Here is a 12,704-nt window from a genome sequence, read left to right as displayed (position 1 = left end):
CAACTGTTCAAGTCTTTGTTGCGACCATTCTGCCTCAGATAATTCCACTTAGGATAATACTCTCAGGGAATGAATCTCCACTTCCACAGGCAAAACTGCCTCCATGCCGTATACCAGAGCAAAAGGAGTTGCCCTGGTAGAAGTACGAATCGATGTTCGATACGCCATCAGTGCGAAGGGTAATCTGTCATGCCAGTCTCGATAATTCTCCATTCATATGAGGGCCACATACTCCTTCGTGAATTTCTTGCATGATTTGAGTGGCCTCAACTGCACCCACACACCGCAACAAGATTGAATCATAAGATCTCTTGTACAAATTCTCACCACTAACGAAGAACTTTGAGGCCATCTTCATGATGTACTTCCTATCAGCTGGAGTACTTCCCTCAGGGAATCCTTGTTTTTGGATGTAGTTCATGATATCATAATACCATGGTTTTCCGTCAGGCTCTTCTGTCACTACCATACAATAAGCCGGCCTTGGAAGAATCTCTATCTTCAATGGTTCAACTTCTAATCCGTCAGTGACTTGCAACATAGATGATAAAGTTGCGAGTGCATCTACAAATTGATTGTGAGACCTCGATAAGTATTCAAATGAAACTTCATCGAATTTCTTGATCAAATCTTCTAAGTACTCATGATATGGGAGCAACTTAGCATCCTTAGTCTTCCATTCACCTATGGTCTGTAGTATGATCAGCGCGGAATCCCCAAACACTTTTAATTTGGCTACACCCATCTCGATTGCAGCTTGAAGCCCAAGGATGAAAGCTTCATACTCGGCTATATTGTTAGTACATGGGAATATCAATTTCGCAGCTACCGGGTGATGTTGTCCGTCTGGGGATATCAAAACTACCCCAGTACCTGAACCAGACAAGTTCACAGCTCCATCAAAGAACATTGTCCATGAATCTTCATTTACACTCAAGATGCAGTCATCCAAAGAACGATCGTCATTATTTGAGGCTTCTGGATTCTCAGCCAATAGATCGGCAATTACTCGACCCTCAACCGACTTTTGTGGCATGAATTGCACATCTAATCCCGAGATCAAAATTTGCCATTTAGCCAATGAACCCACCAAAGCTGGCTAGTTCAGTAAATACTTGATAGGATCATTCTCAGTTACGAGGAATGTTTGGTAATGCAGTGTGTACTGTCTCAATCTATGCAATACCCACACTAATGCAGCACAAGCCTTTTCCACATTATAATATTTTAGCTCTGACATAGTGAATTTTTTACTCTGACATAGTGAATTTTTTACTCAAGTAATAAACGGCTCGTTCTTTTTTTTCAACGGGACTTTCCTGAGCCAACATCGCACCCAATGACTCACCATGAATGGTGAGCTAAAGAATCAAAGGATACCCTGGCGATGGCGGGACAAGAACTGGTGGATTCATCAAGTACTGTTTCAACTTGTCGAATGCTTTTCGACACTCATCATCCCAGTTGACTCGTGCATTCTTCTTTAAGAGCTTGAAGAATGGCTTGGCGGTTTCAGAAAGTTGGGAAATGAATCGAGCAATGTAATTCAACCTCCCCAAAAGACTTCGGACTTCTTTCACTGTTGATGGAGGTTGCAACTCACATATGGCCTTAGCTTTAGTCGGGTCAATCTCAATCCCTTTACTGCTCACAATGAACCCAAGTAATTTACCAGATATTGTTCCAAACACGCATTTAGTGGGGTTTAGACGAAGCTTGAACTCACAGAGTCGATCAAACAATTTCTTCAAGGTTTCGACGTGGCTTTTCCCAGGTCGAGTCTTAGCGATCATATCATTAACATAGACCTCGATCTCTTGATGCATCATGTCATAAAATAGTGCTACCATAGCTCGCTGGTAAGTTGCCCCTACATTCTTGAGCCCAAAGGGCATGACCTTATAATGAAAGGTTCCCCACGAAGTGATAAATGCAGTTTTCTCTTTGTCTTCCTCTCTCATCCTTATCTGATTGTACCCAGAAAAACCATCCATAAATGAGAATAGTTCAAATCCGGCAGTACTATCAACAAGGACATCTATGTGAGGTAGCGGGAAGTCATCTTTTGGGCTAGCCTTGTTCAAATCCCGATAATCGACACAAACTCGAACTCGACCGTCCTTCTTTATCACCGGCACGATGTTTGCTACCCATTCAGGGTATTGCGAGACTTCAATAAATCCGACTTTTAGAAGCTTCATCACCTCTTTCTCTATCCTCTTCGAGAGCTCAGGCTTAGTTCTTCGCAACCTTTGCTTCTTAGGAGGCACGTCCGGGTTAGTAGGCAAACAATGCTCCACGATTGATTGGTCTAACCCAGGCATGTCGGCGTAGGTCCATGCGAAGATGTCCTGATATTCCTTCAGTAACTGAATTAGGCACTCAGCCTCGTCTTTGGGGAGATTCGCCCCTATTTTCACCTCCTTGGCTTCTTCAATGTCACTTAAATTAATAGTGACGGTCTACTCGGATGTGAGAGTCTTGGCATTTTCATGTTGTTCCCAACTTTGCTGCACTTCAATGGAATCTTTGATCGACTCTCCATGATCATTATCAGCACTTGTTGCATTGGATTGGACCATTTCCATACCTTTGCATGTTATATGATCATCCCTGAAACATAAAATAGAAGGATCAAAAAGACAAACAGGGTTAATCATTTTTTTTTTTTTGTAAAAAAATTTTTTGAATTTTTTTATTTTGCAAAAGCATTTTTTTTAAACATTTTGACACGAGGAAGCATGATGAAGCCCAGCCCTCAGAATTATCCTTGGATTTTAATTTTGTTTTATCAGCTGGATATCATCACCGGGCTGGTTTGGTGTACCTCATCATGCCCTCAAAATAAAACTTGTAATTTCATTGAGATTCATCAATCAATTACAATTTATTGAATGGAAAATGCAAATCAAGTCCTAAAAAGAAAGTGAAAAAGAAGAAATCGAAAACAATTCCTAGAAAGCAATAAAAATTCCCACGCAGGGGAATGTGCAAAAGTGATAAATGGGTTACTCTTGTGGGCGAGGGCCTGTTTCTTCCAAAGGTTCTCCATCAATGGCTCCGATGGAGAGATCATCGAACAAACTTGAAACTCCTTCCAGGGTGTCATTAGAGTTTTCCGTCTTTGAAGGCGTCGGATCATCCATGCCATCCCATCCACTCGGAACTATATTGCGGGCATCAAAGTAAAAGCTGGGAGGAGCTGAATATTTCACCATATAGTCGAACTTCCCACTTGGCTGTCCGAGAGTATCCATCACTTCAGCTTCATCTTGCATCATAATTGGAGGACTAGGGAACGTCTCATGAATGTTTTGAGGCGGTAAATTTTGTTTCCTTCGCCCTTGCTCAGGTGGCGAGTTATGCCTTCCCTGTCTTTGCCTTCCAGAACTTCCTCCACCTCTTCCATGGTACCCTAACCCAGCAGATCGGGACCTCTGAGGGGCTTCAATGGGGTTTCGAATACCCTGACCATTTCTTCCCAAACCATTGCCAGGGACAAAACCATTCCCAACCATTACTCTTCCTACCATGAGGGCAGCATCTGAAACCTCAGAAGTGGGCGGCGATGAACCTCGAGAAGCATGTATGGTAGATACTAACTCAAATGAGTGGTAACTTGATTCGAGCTCATAATCCGGCTCTACATAGGGGATAGTCGTCTCGTGATAAATCTAGTGGTCTTGCTCACCATACACAGTGACCGGCTTCCTTTCGATCACAAATTTTACAGTTTGATGTAGACTTGAAGGGACTGCACCGACAGTATGTATCCAGGGACGACCTAGCAGAAAATTGAACGCAGTAGGGATATCCAACACTTGGAAATGGATGTTAAAGACGACCAGCCCTATTTGCACGTCAAGATGGATTTCCCCGATTACCTCCTTTTTTGTTCCATCAAAAGCTCTCACCGAAGTCTTCGCAGCATGTATCTTTGACGGGTCTACCTTGAGGCGGTGAAGAGTGGCCAATTGACATATGTTTAGGGCAGACCCATTATCAATGAGCACTCGGGACACATGAGAAACCTTGTGCTTGATAGATATGTAGAGTGCTTTATTATGCCCCCTACCCTCAAGAGGGAATTCTTCATCAGAAAAAGCAATCATGTCTTTGAGAAGGACTGATCCCACAAAATCTTCCACCTTATCTGCTTCAACTGTTTCGGGTACACGAATTTCGCTTAGCACCTTCATCAGTGACTTTTGATGCACAGAGGAGGTTTGGATGAGCTCGAGCAAAGAGATCTGGGCAGGCATCTTTCGCAATTGATCGACGATATTATACTCACTTGCTTTAATCATAGCCAGAAATTCTTTAACCTCTTCATCAGTGACAGGCTTTGCAGGTTGAGCATTATTTTGAGCATAAGTTCGACCAGACCTTGTAACGAGGTCAACATCTAGGTCATAAGACCAAGGCACCGCTTTATTATTGACATACTCATACGGCTGAGGTATTTCAATCACAACCTCCTCATCAGTTGCATCTTCTAGCGGGGGCATATCTGTAAGTGACGGATCTACTTCTTCCTTACCATTATCGAGAGCAGCCTGCTCCTCCTCCCAATAAATGATGATGTGGGAAATGGTGGAAACCACACAGTTACGGTCAGCATACACGATAATGCCATCATCCACCATTTTGGCAATTCTTTCCTTCATCAATGATAAGGGAACATCCTCTTGATTTGGATAATAACTAGCTCTCACCAGTCCATTGTAGGCATCTGCCACATTCACCTTTGAGTTCTTAATCTGTCTAACTTCAGGTTCTAGGATAGCATTCACCATACCCTCATGCTCCGGTAGCGGATTCTTCTGGACATTTGGCCGAGCAATTTGAAATGAGAAGGCCTTTGTGTCCAAGAGATTTTGAATCTTGTGCTTGAGGGTGAAACATTCGTCATTTGAATGCCCCAATTCACCGTTATGGTAGTCACACTTCTTTGCCGGGTCATAACCGCGAAGGCTTTCGCGATTGGGACGTTTTGGTTCATTAGTAAGCAAACCTTTCTTTCGGAGGATCGTCAGTACTTGGGATGGAGACCCAGGGAGAGGAGAAAATTGTCTTCTATTATTTGCTTGGGCAAATGATTGGCGGCCAGTGGTTTGTGGTTGTCTTGGATTCATTTGGATGGCCAGGGCACGTTTGACATTTTCTTGGCTATAAGCCACATTCACATCCACAACCATTTCCTTCTCCTTCTTAGCAGTGAATCGTTTATTAGATGAGTCAGTAAACCATCCTTCTCTTATCCCCATCTCAATTTGTTCTCCTACAGGAATAAGCTGATTGAAGCTTTCGACGTACGTACTGGCCATTCGGTTACAAAACTCAGATGGAAGGGTCTTCACAAACAACTTCATCAGCTCCTTGTTGGTAGGCTCATGAGTGATTTGAGCCGCCAGGTTTCTCCATCTTACAGCATATTCTTTAAATGACTCGCTCATTTTCTTTTCCATCCGCTCCAAGTCTTCTCGGGAAGGTGCAATGTCCATGTTGAACTTGTACTGTTTGAGGAAAGTGTCAGCTACTTCGTTCCAAGTGTCGAGCAGGTTCACATTCTTCATCACGTACCAGTTTAGTGCGGGTCCAGTCAAACTCTCATGGAATGATTGGATCATGAGGGGCTCATTTTTGACGTGCTGGGCCATGCGCACGTGGTACATCTGCAGATGAGATTTTGGACAAGATGTGCCATCATACTTCTCAAACTCTGGCATTTTGAACTTGCTCGGCATTTTGACCTTCTCATAGACCAAGGGTCGAACGGGAGGGACCTTTGTGACTCCTGCAGCTGTCTCATTTTCTCTTCCAGCTTCGCAACACACTCATCCTGATCTGTCTTGGGAACGCCGTCAAGCTTGGCCTTTCCAACATTGACTGGGTCATCCTCCAGTCCGGGCATGTCGTCGTCAATCGTTTGAACCTGGTTTGTTTGTTTCGGGAGAACTACTTCAGGAAGAGCGGGTGCAGCTATTGGATTCGCTTGGAGGAATTGGAGTTGATCTGTCACAAGCTGTATAGAGGCGAGTACTTGTTGGAGTTGAGTCTCCACAGCAGACATACGATCACGCATTTCATTTTGGTCAGCCATTTTAGCCCTCGATCGTGTAATGATGGGCGAACGCGGAGGATCCGTTATCACCTAATTGGATAAAAGTAATGTAAGAACCAATGACAAGATAGGAAAAATGGCCCATGACAATGGTCTAATCGCCTAATTTTATTTGAAATTTTAACCAAGTTTCCTAACAACGAACTAAGAATTGAAATCCAAAATCCCTAAACATTGAATCTAAAAATTGAAAACACTGAACTAGAAATCAAAGTCCCTAAACATTGAATCAAAATTCAAGACATCTCATTTTATATGCTTTCGGGATTTCAACGCCTTGCGAAGCTTCTCATTTTCCGCTTCAATCATTTCCACTTTCCGCTTAAGATGCTCAATTTGTGCTCGTTAGGTTGGCTTCTCAGTTACATCAGGGACCACTGGACGCAAAGCAACAGGAATCCGGTATTGTTGGATGTAGAACGCCGATGCATGGTGAATCTCCTCCTCGCCCTTCAGTCTCATGGGCACCAAAATCTTTTCTGGATGACATTCGCTCCACGTAGTAACAATCGTCTGGATCTCGTTGAAGTAGTCATAATCCTTTCGAATGAAACAAACTTGGAACAAATCTGTCTTGAGAGGTGGGGGAATTTCTTGAAGAGCTTTGTACTGACGGGCCACTCTATGTGGATAATAGGAAGTAGCACCGGAAAGGCCCAGCAGCGGGATTGGTCCATCATGTTTGTGAGACAAACGAGCCTCCTCAATGTGGAGCCATTTAGTATGCCATAATAATGCCTTAGGATCAGGATTTTTCAAAAAATTACCCCAACGGGCATACTGTTTATTTGGGGAAAAGCGTTCTAAGACCGCAAACTTTTGTATGGGATGCCTAAAATCATCAATCTTAAATTGCTTCATAAGGTGCCCAAATCCTCTTATGTGGGAGAAAAACCATATTTGCAAAAGTTTGGGGAGGGCAAGCATGGTCTTTTCCTCATTTTGTTTGAAATGGGTTAATAATAAAAATGTTTCGGCTAAAACCATATTGACATAATTCAACCCATCGCAAACACAATTAACCACCCATGAAATTGAAGGATTAATGGCATTTTTTCAATAAGGAAAAACTATTAGCCCAAAAAATGCTAACATAAAAATCCTGGCTTTTGAAATCATTGGTTGGTTTGCAAAACACTTTTCTAAGAATGAAAATGGACATGCAAAACAATTGGCTTTGACAACTTTCCTTACTCCTTCGGCTTCGATTTGTAAAAATTGTGATAATTCAGAAATAGAATCTATACCGATAGGCGGTCTAACAAGTTCCCTTTCCAGGGGCATTCCGATGGCAACACTATATTCTTCAAGTGTTGGAGTCAATTCAAACTTACCAAATATGAAGGTGGAAGTTTGTGGACACCAGAAGTGAGGGAGTGCTTGAATCACACCAGAGTGGATGTTGATCTCTAACAGTGGAAGAAGTCGGGCGATCCTGGCTTTCACATATCTCTGACCATCTTGATCCAACTGATCCAACCACCTCTTGAGCTCTTTTTTTGGAGTGGAAATGAATTGTGCGTCGGTTTTCCCCATTGCATATAAAACAAGACCGATGACGAAACCTAATTGTCATGGACTGAAAAAATTACAATAAAGTAAATAAATTGCGAAAAAGTTAAACAACTTGCTTTCACTAGAAATGGATGACAATCACATATAGACATGCGCATGAAATGCGAGACTCGATTTCTAACTAAATGGCTTAACAAGGTGGAGCTAAGAGGATGGTCTGACCGTTGCAATCTTGCATTAACGTGTCAGGTCCTCCTAACCCCGGCTCAGTTGAATTGAATACCCAATAATCACGCAGTCTCGTGGATATGGATAAACACATTCGACACCATGAAAGAAATTTTGGGGAAGAAAAGGTCAACCTCTACATAGCAATCTCGCTTTAGAGGAAGTATCCTTCTCAACACCATCCTAGAAGTCCCATCGCAGCCTAGGTTCGACCGCAGGTTGTGTGTGCAAATAGTGTGGTGCTAAAGCAATAAAGCATGCACAACAGTTTAAATGCAAACAACACTTCTATAATTTTAATTCAAACATTCATCCCTAACTCCAACCTACAAGACAGGGGTTAGCAAAGACTACTCCCCTTATACCTCCCATCTGCAAAAACATTTAATACCTTAGAAATGTTAGGGACATACCTGAGATCCTTGCTGCCAAACAAAATTTTTTTAAAAAAAAAAAGAAAAATTAGCCTAAGTCCACTAAGTGTTTTAACACAAGTCCCCAGCGGAGTCGCCAAGCTGTCGCAACCTAATTTTTCGCGGCTTCACCACCTAAAACTAGGTTAATGGATTACTAAATCTTTAAGCTTAACTCGGGCTCTCCCAAACCCATACCAATTCACAACTTAGGTTTGAATTTAGTAACATGCAAATTGATTTTATTTAGGAGTCGCCACAAATCAGTTTATGGTAGGTCGATTAGACACCTAAGTAAAATAATGAGAGAATTACTTTACTCCTACGAACCAGAGACTAAGGGTACGGGGACTTGATTACATTAGATTTCTCTAATGCCCTTTCGGTACCATTCTTTTTATTTTCAAAAATGTTTTTTTTGCAGGCAGCTGATTTATTTTAAACTATCTCCCTAACATGTGAGGTTATTATGCGAGTGCGCAAACCACCAATTTAACACTCAAGAAAGCAATTAAATAATGTATAATTTACCTAAAAGCAACGAAAGCATCTGCAGTGTTAAATTAAAATCCACATCAACAATCCTAGATATGGTTTCTAATTAACAAGCAATTACTCAATTTTTGTTTTCACTTTATTTAATGAGAATCATGCGATGCATGCTAATAATCTAATATGACATAGCAACATGACCTAAACTATATGACATGAAGAAATGCAATAATTAAATGCAATCTAAGTGACCTAATTCTAATGGCATGCAATGCAATGCATTGACATACAAAATTATTTAACCTAAAATGACATACGAACTATATGTCAAGCGACATTTATTAAATGACATAATCTAATGAAGGGCAATTTCTAATTAGAAATGAACCTAACAATCATCACTAAAATGACGTGCATTTCATGGACTTAATTCTATATAACGTGCACATGATTTTTCTATTCTAAAAATGCAATCTATTCCTGGAAATTGCAACTAATTTATCCTAAGACAAATTTTATGAAATTCGAAATTAAAAATGCAAAAGTGATCTAGCTAGATTAGGATTCTATCTAATTTAAACTAGGGATTAAGTCATATTAAATCCTAATTTAAACTAAGACGTTATCTAAATCTAAGATGCAATTTATCTAAAAAGATGATCTAAATTTAAAATGAAACATGCAATTCTAATCTAAAATACACAATGATTTTCTTGTGTTTTTCTTTAAGAAAATTCGAAATTAAAACTTCACATAATTAAACATGCAATTCAAATATAAAAAAAAACAAACAACCTAAATGAATCACTTTCTTTTTTCGATTTTTTTATTTTTTTTAATTCGGAATAAAATCCCTATTCTAGATATGCAAGATAACAAGAAATATTCTAAAACAAACTGAATCTTAATTCAAATATTTTTTTGGATTTTTTAGTGGTTTTTCAAAACAATGCAATTACCAACTAAACACTAAATCTAAACTAATCAAGGCATCCAATCAAATAAAGGATCAAAATAATCGAAAAAATAACCTATTGTCTCACAGGTCAAATTAACGATTATCCTAACCCTAATTATCACGACAAAGAGTTCAAAATAACCAAAAATCTTATCCCAATTCTTACGGATCAAATTAATAATTACATTGATCCAGCACTTAAAACACTATCAACAAACCCCAAGAATTAATATAATTAAAAAAATGACCCGACATCTTACGGGTCAAATTAATAATTACAATAAAAAATTTTAGGGAAAACCCTATGGATAATGCTTACAATAGAACAAAAATCAATTCCCAATATTCCAATCGGTACAATAATACCAAAACTAACTAAAAATAAAGTAAAATAACATAAAATAAGGGAAATAATAAAAAGATGAACAACCTAAGGAAAATGGAGGGGGCAACAAGTTCGTCGGTGCCGGGCAGGGGGTTAAGGTCGCCAGCGTTTGGGGTTCCGGCGAGGTGAGTCGCCGGTGCGGCTAGACGGTGACAGCTCAACTCGGCTCGGGCAGAGGTTGAGCAAGGCGGACTAGAGGGGATCAGTGCAGGTTGCTGCAACAGGCGGTCAAGGCGGAGAGGGCGTCATGCGCTGGTGCAGTGGCGGGTGGTGCTCGGCAAGTTCAGGAGCGGCGCGAGCTGCTGGACGGCGATGGGGCGGCGCGAGCTTCGGCGAAGCGGCGTGCGGCTGACGGACGTCGGGGCTCAGATGCCGGCACGGGCGAGTGGGGACGGCACCGGATCTAGGCCGGATTGCTGTTCAGATCTGGAGAAGGAAGGGCGTCGGCTTCGGGTCGCAAGGCTGCAGAGGCGACGGGGCGACGCGGTGGCGCGTCACGAGCAACAGAGGTGATGCAGGCCGGTTCGGAATCGGCAGTGTCGCTGGTTGCAGAAGCGCGGCGGTGTCGGGCTCTGGCGGTGCTACTGGGCATCGGCGGGGCGGAGGCGAGCGGGGGCGCTGGGACGGCGACACGGCGGCATGAGGAAGGTTGGCTCGGCGGCGGCGCGATTCTGGGTCGCCGATGGCTTGGCGACCGGTGCAGGGAAGCGGCACGGGAAGACCCCCCCCCCCCCCCACACGAGGAAGATGAACAGTCGCGGGGGCTTTTCTTCTTCTTTTTTTTTTCGGTTTTTCTCTCTGTAGCAACCTGCTACACGTCTCTCTCACTTCCCTTTTTCTCTGCCCCCTGTGTACTTTCTGCAGCTTCTCTTTTTCTTTTCTTTTCTGAAATTTTTTTCCAGAGAAGCCCCCTCAATCGGAAGAGAATTCTTTTGCTTTTATAGGTAAAAATAGGTAATCTTCGTAGAATATTTTATCTCGTTTTTTCAATATGCACGAAGATAATCTATAACCTCCCGATCACCCAAATCTTTCATTCTCCTGATCTCCTAAATATTTTATACTAATTTTTTTTTTTAAGATAAGATCATAGCCTGATTTTCTTAAATTCCAAAAATCATCATTTCAAAAAATATTCTGTGGCACCCCTCGACGGCCCCCAATCCATTAGGGTTGCCACAGTTCGCTCTACCTTTCACTTTCCCTATTAACATGTTACTCTGATACCATTTCAATTGCAGCGGGTCCATACAACCATGGGGGTTTACACATTTTTTTTTCTTTTTAACTAAAGGTCCCTTGCGCAATTTCATATACGGAAGCACGTCCAACAACTCCCTTTTCTATATTCAGAAAACGATGCACACTTACTAAATATTTATAAGTAAAAGCCATACACTTTTATTTACTTAAATCAGATGGACATCATTCATCGGTACATCAAAATGCCGTAGTCTTTTATATTCGGCTACACTCCAAAAGATGACCGATGTTTCCTCAAACAGTCATACACTTTAAGTCCATCGATCAGTGTCGGCGTCCAAAAGCTCCTTCCCTTGCTATCCTCCTCCTCACGGTCACATCTAACTGTTCAAACCATCTACTAATCTGAAATGTTGGTCCCCAAAAGGGGTGAGTACAACCACTCAGCAGGTAAATGAATCCAATAACCACTCAATGCATCAAACAAGTCATACATGCATTGCAGGCGTTACTTACCTTGAAGCCATGCATATACTATCATGCATCATCATATCAATTTATAATACATACATGTGTATCATCTTCGTATCATACATGTCATCATCATCATGACATCATTACATTACACATGTCATCATCATTATCATCATGCATATCATCATCATCATCATCATCATCATCATCATCATCATCATCCATATCATCATGCATATCATCATCATGCATATCATATCATGGGTGATCATCACTATTTCACATCACATATCATCATCATTTCCATGCATCCATGCATGTAACATCATCACCATATCCTTATATTACATGTGCCATCATCATTACCATGCATCCATGCATGTAACATCATCATCACATCATGCATACATCATCATGCATAATTTAATTTCAATTTCATTTTGAACTGCCGCATTTCTCTTTTCCCGGGATCAATGTTTGCATCCCACATTCATCACTCGCGCCCAATCCTAGCATTGCGAGAAACCATCCGGGCATGTATCCAAGATACAACCGGTCATCCGGCACCCCCACATTCCGGGTATCTCGTATCCCAACTAGCATCACGAGGCATCCGGGCATGTATCCAAGATACAACCGGGCATCCAAAGGGCATCGACTCATTCGAACCTCTAGGCATCTCGCACCCCACCTGGCATCACGAGGAATCTCCGGGGCTCGCCATGAAAATGGTTACCCCTACCCTCCGGGCATGCATCATGATACAACCCCTCACCCTCCGAGTATGTATCATAATACAACTGGGCATCCCAACACTCCCGGGAAAACCTCTGGGCATGTATTCATAATACAACCAGGCATCCAAAGGGCATCGACTCATTCGAACCTTTGGGCATCCCGACTCCCGGGGCA

General features: G+C 41.8%; 2 protein-coding genes across 2 annotated transcripts; both read right to left on the bottom strand.

The window, feature by feature from the left end:
• Positions 1-187: 187 nt before the first annotated feature.
• Positions 188-1,240, bottom strand: LOC139883170 (uncharacterized). The gene is made up of 2 exons (XM_071867383.1): positions 1,187-1,240; positions 188-1,099 (listed from the first exon to the last, which is right to left on the bottom strand). Exons 1-2 carry the CDS (start codon positions 1,238-1,240, stop codon positions 188-190), a joined length of 966 nt encoding a protein of 321 aa, XP_071723484.1.
• A 1,222-nt stretch (positions 1,241-2,462) lies between these two features.
• On the bottom strand, positions 2,463-5,630 carry LOC139883169 (uncharacterized). Its single transcript, XM_071867381.1, has 3 exons — positions 3,692-5,630; positions 3,013-3,643; positions 2,463-2,613 (listed from the first exon to the last, which is right to left on the bottom strand). The coding sequence occupies exons 1-3, from the start codon at positions 5,628-5,630 to the stop codon at positions 2,463-2,465; spliced, it is 2,721 nt and encodes a 906-aa protein (XP_071723482.1).
• Between the last annotated feature and the right edge of the window lie 7,074 nt (positions 5,631-12,704).

This window comes from Rutidosis leptorrhynchoides, unplaced genomic scaffold (genome assembly GCF_046630445.1).
Source record: "Rutidosis leptorrhynchoides isolate AG116_Rl617_1_P2 unplaced genomic scaffold, CSIRO_AGI_Rlap_v1 contig363, whole genome shotgun sequence".
NCBI lineage: Eukaryota > Viridiplantae > Streptophyta > Magnoliopsida > Asterales > Asteraceae > Rutidosis > Rutidosis leptorrhynchoides.
Note: the sequence above shows the minus strand (reverse complement) of the source record. Positions and strands in the feature narration are given on the sequence as shown.

What these genes read in the sequence shown, in the direction of transcription:
- LOC139883170 (XM_071867383.1), bottom strand. Translation starts at nt 1,240, where the DNA reads ATGTCAGAGCTAAAATATTATAATGTGGAAAAGGCTTGTGCTGCATTA. An exon ending in CTTGTGCTGCATTAGTGTGG is followed by an intron (nt 1,100 to 1,186) that starts GTATTGCATAGA and finishes TTACTGAACTAG; the next exon opens with CCAGCTTTGGTGGGTTCATT.
- LOC139883169 (XM_071867381.1), bottom strand. Translation starts at nt 5,630, where the DNA reads ATGATCCAATCATTCCATGAGAGTTTGACTGGACCCGCACTAAACTGG. An exon ending in GAAGCCGGTCACTGTGTATG is followed by an intron (nt 3,644 to 3,691) that starts GTGAGCAAGACC and finishes TCCCCTATGTAG; the next exon opens with AGCCGGATTATGAGCTCGAA. An exon ending in ACAGGCCCTCGCCCACAAGA is followed by an intron (nt 2,614 to 3,012) that starts GTAACCCATTTA and finishes TTTATGTTTCAG; the next exon opens with GGATGATCATATAACATGCA.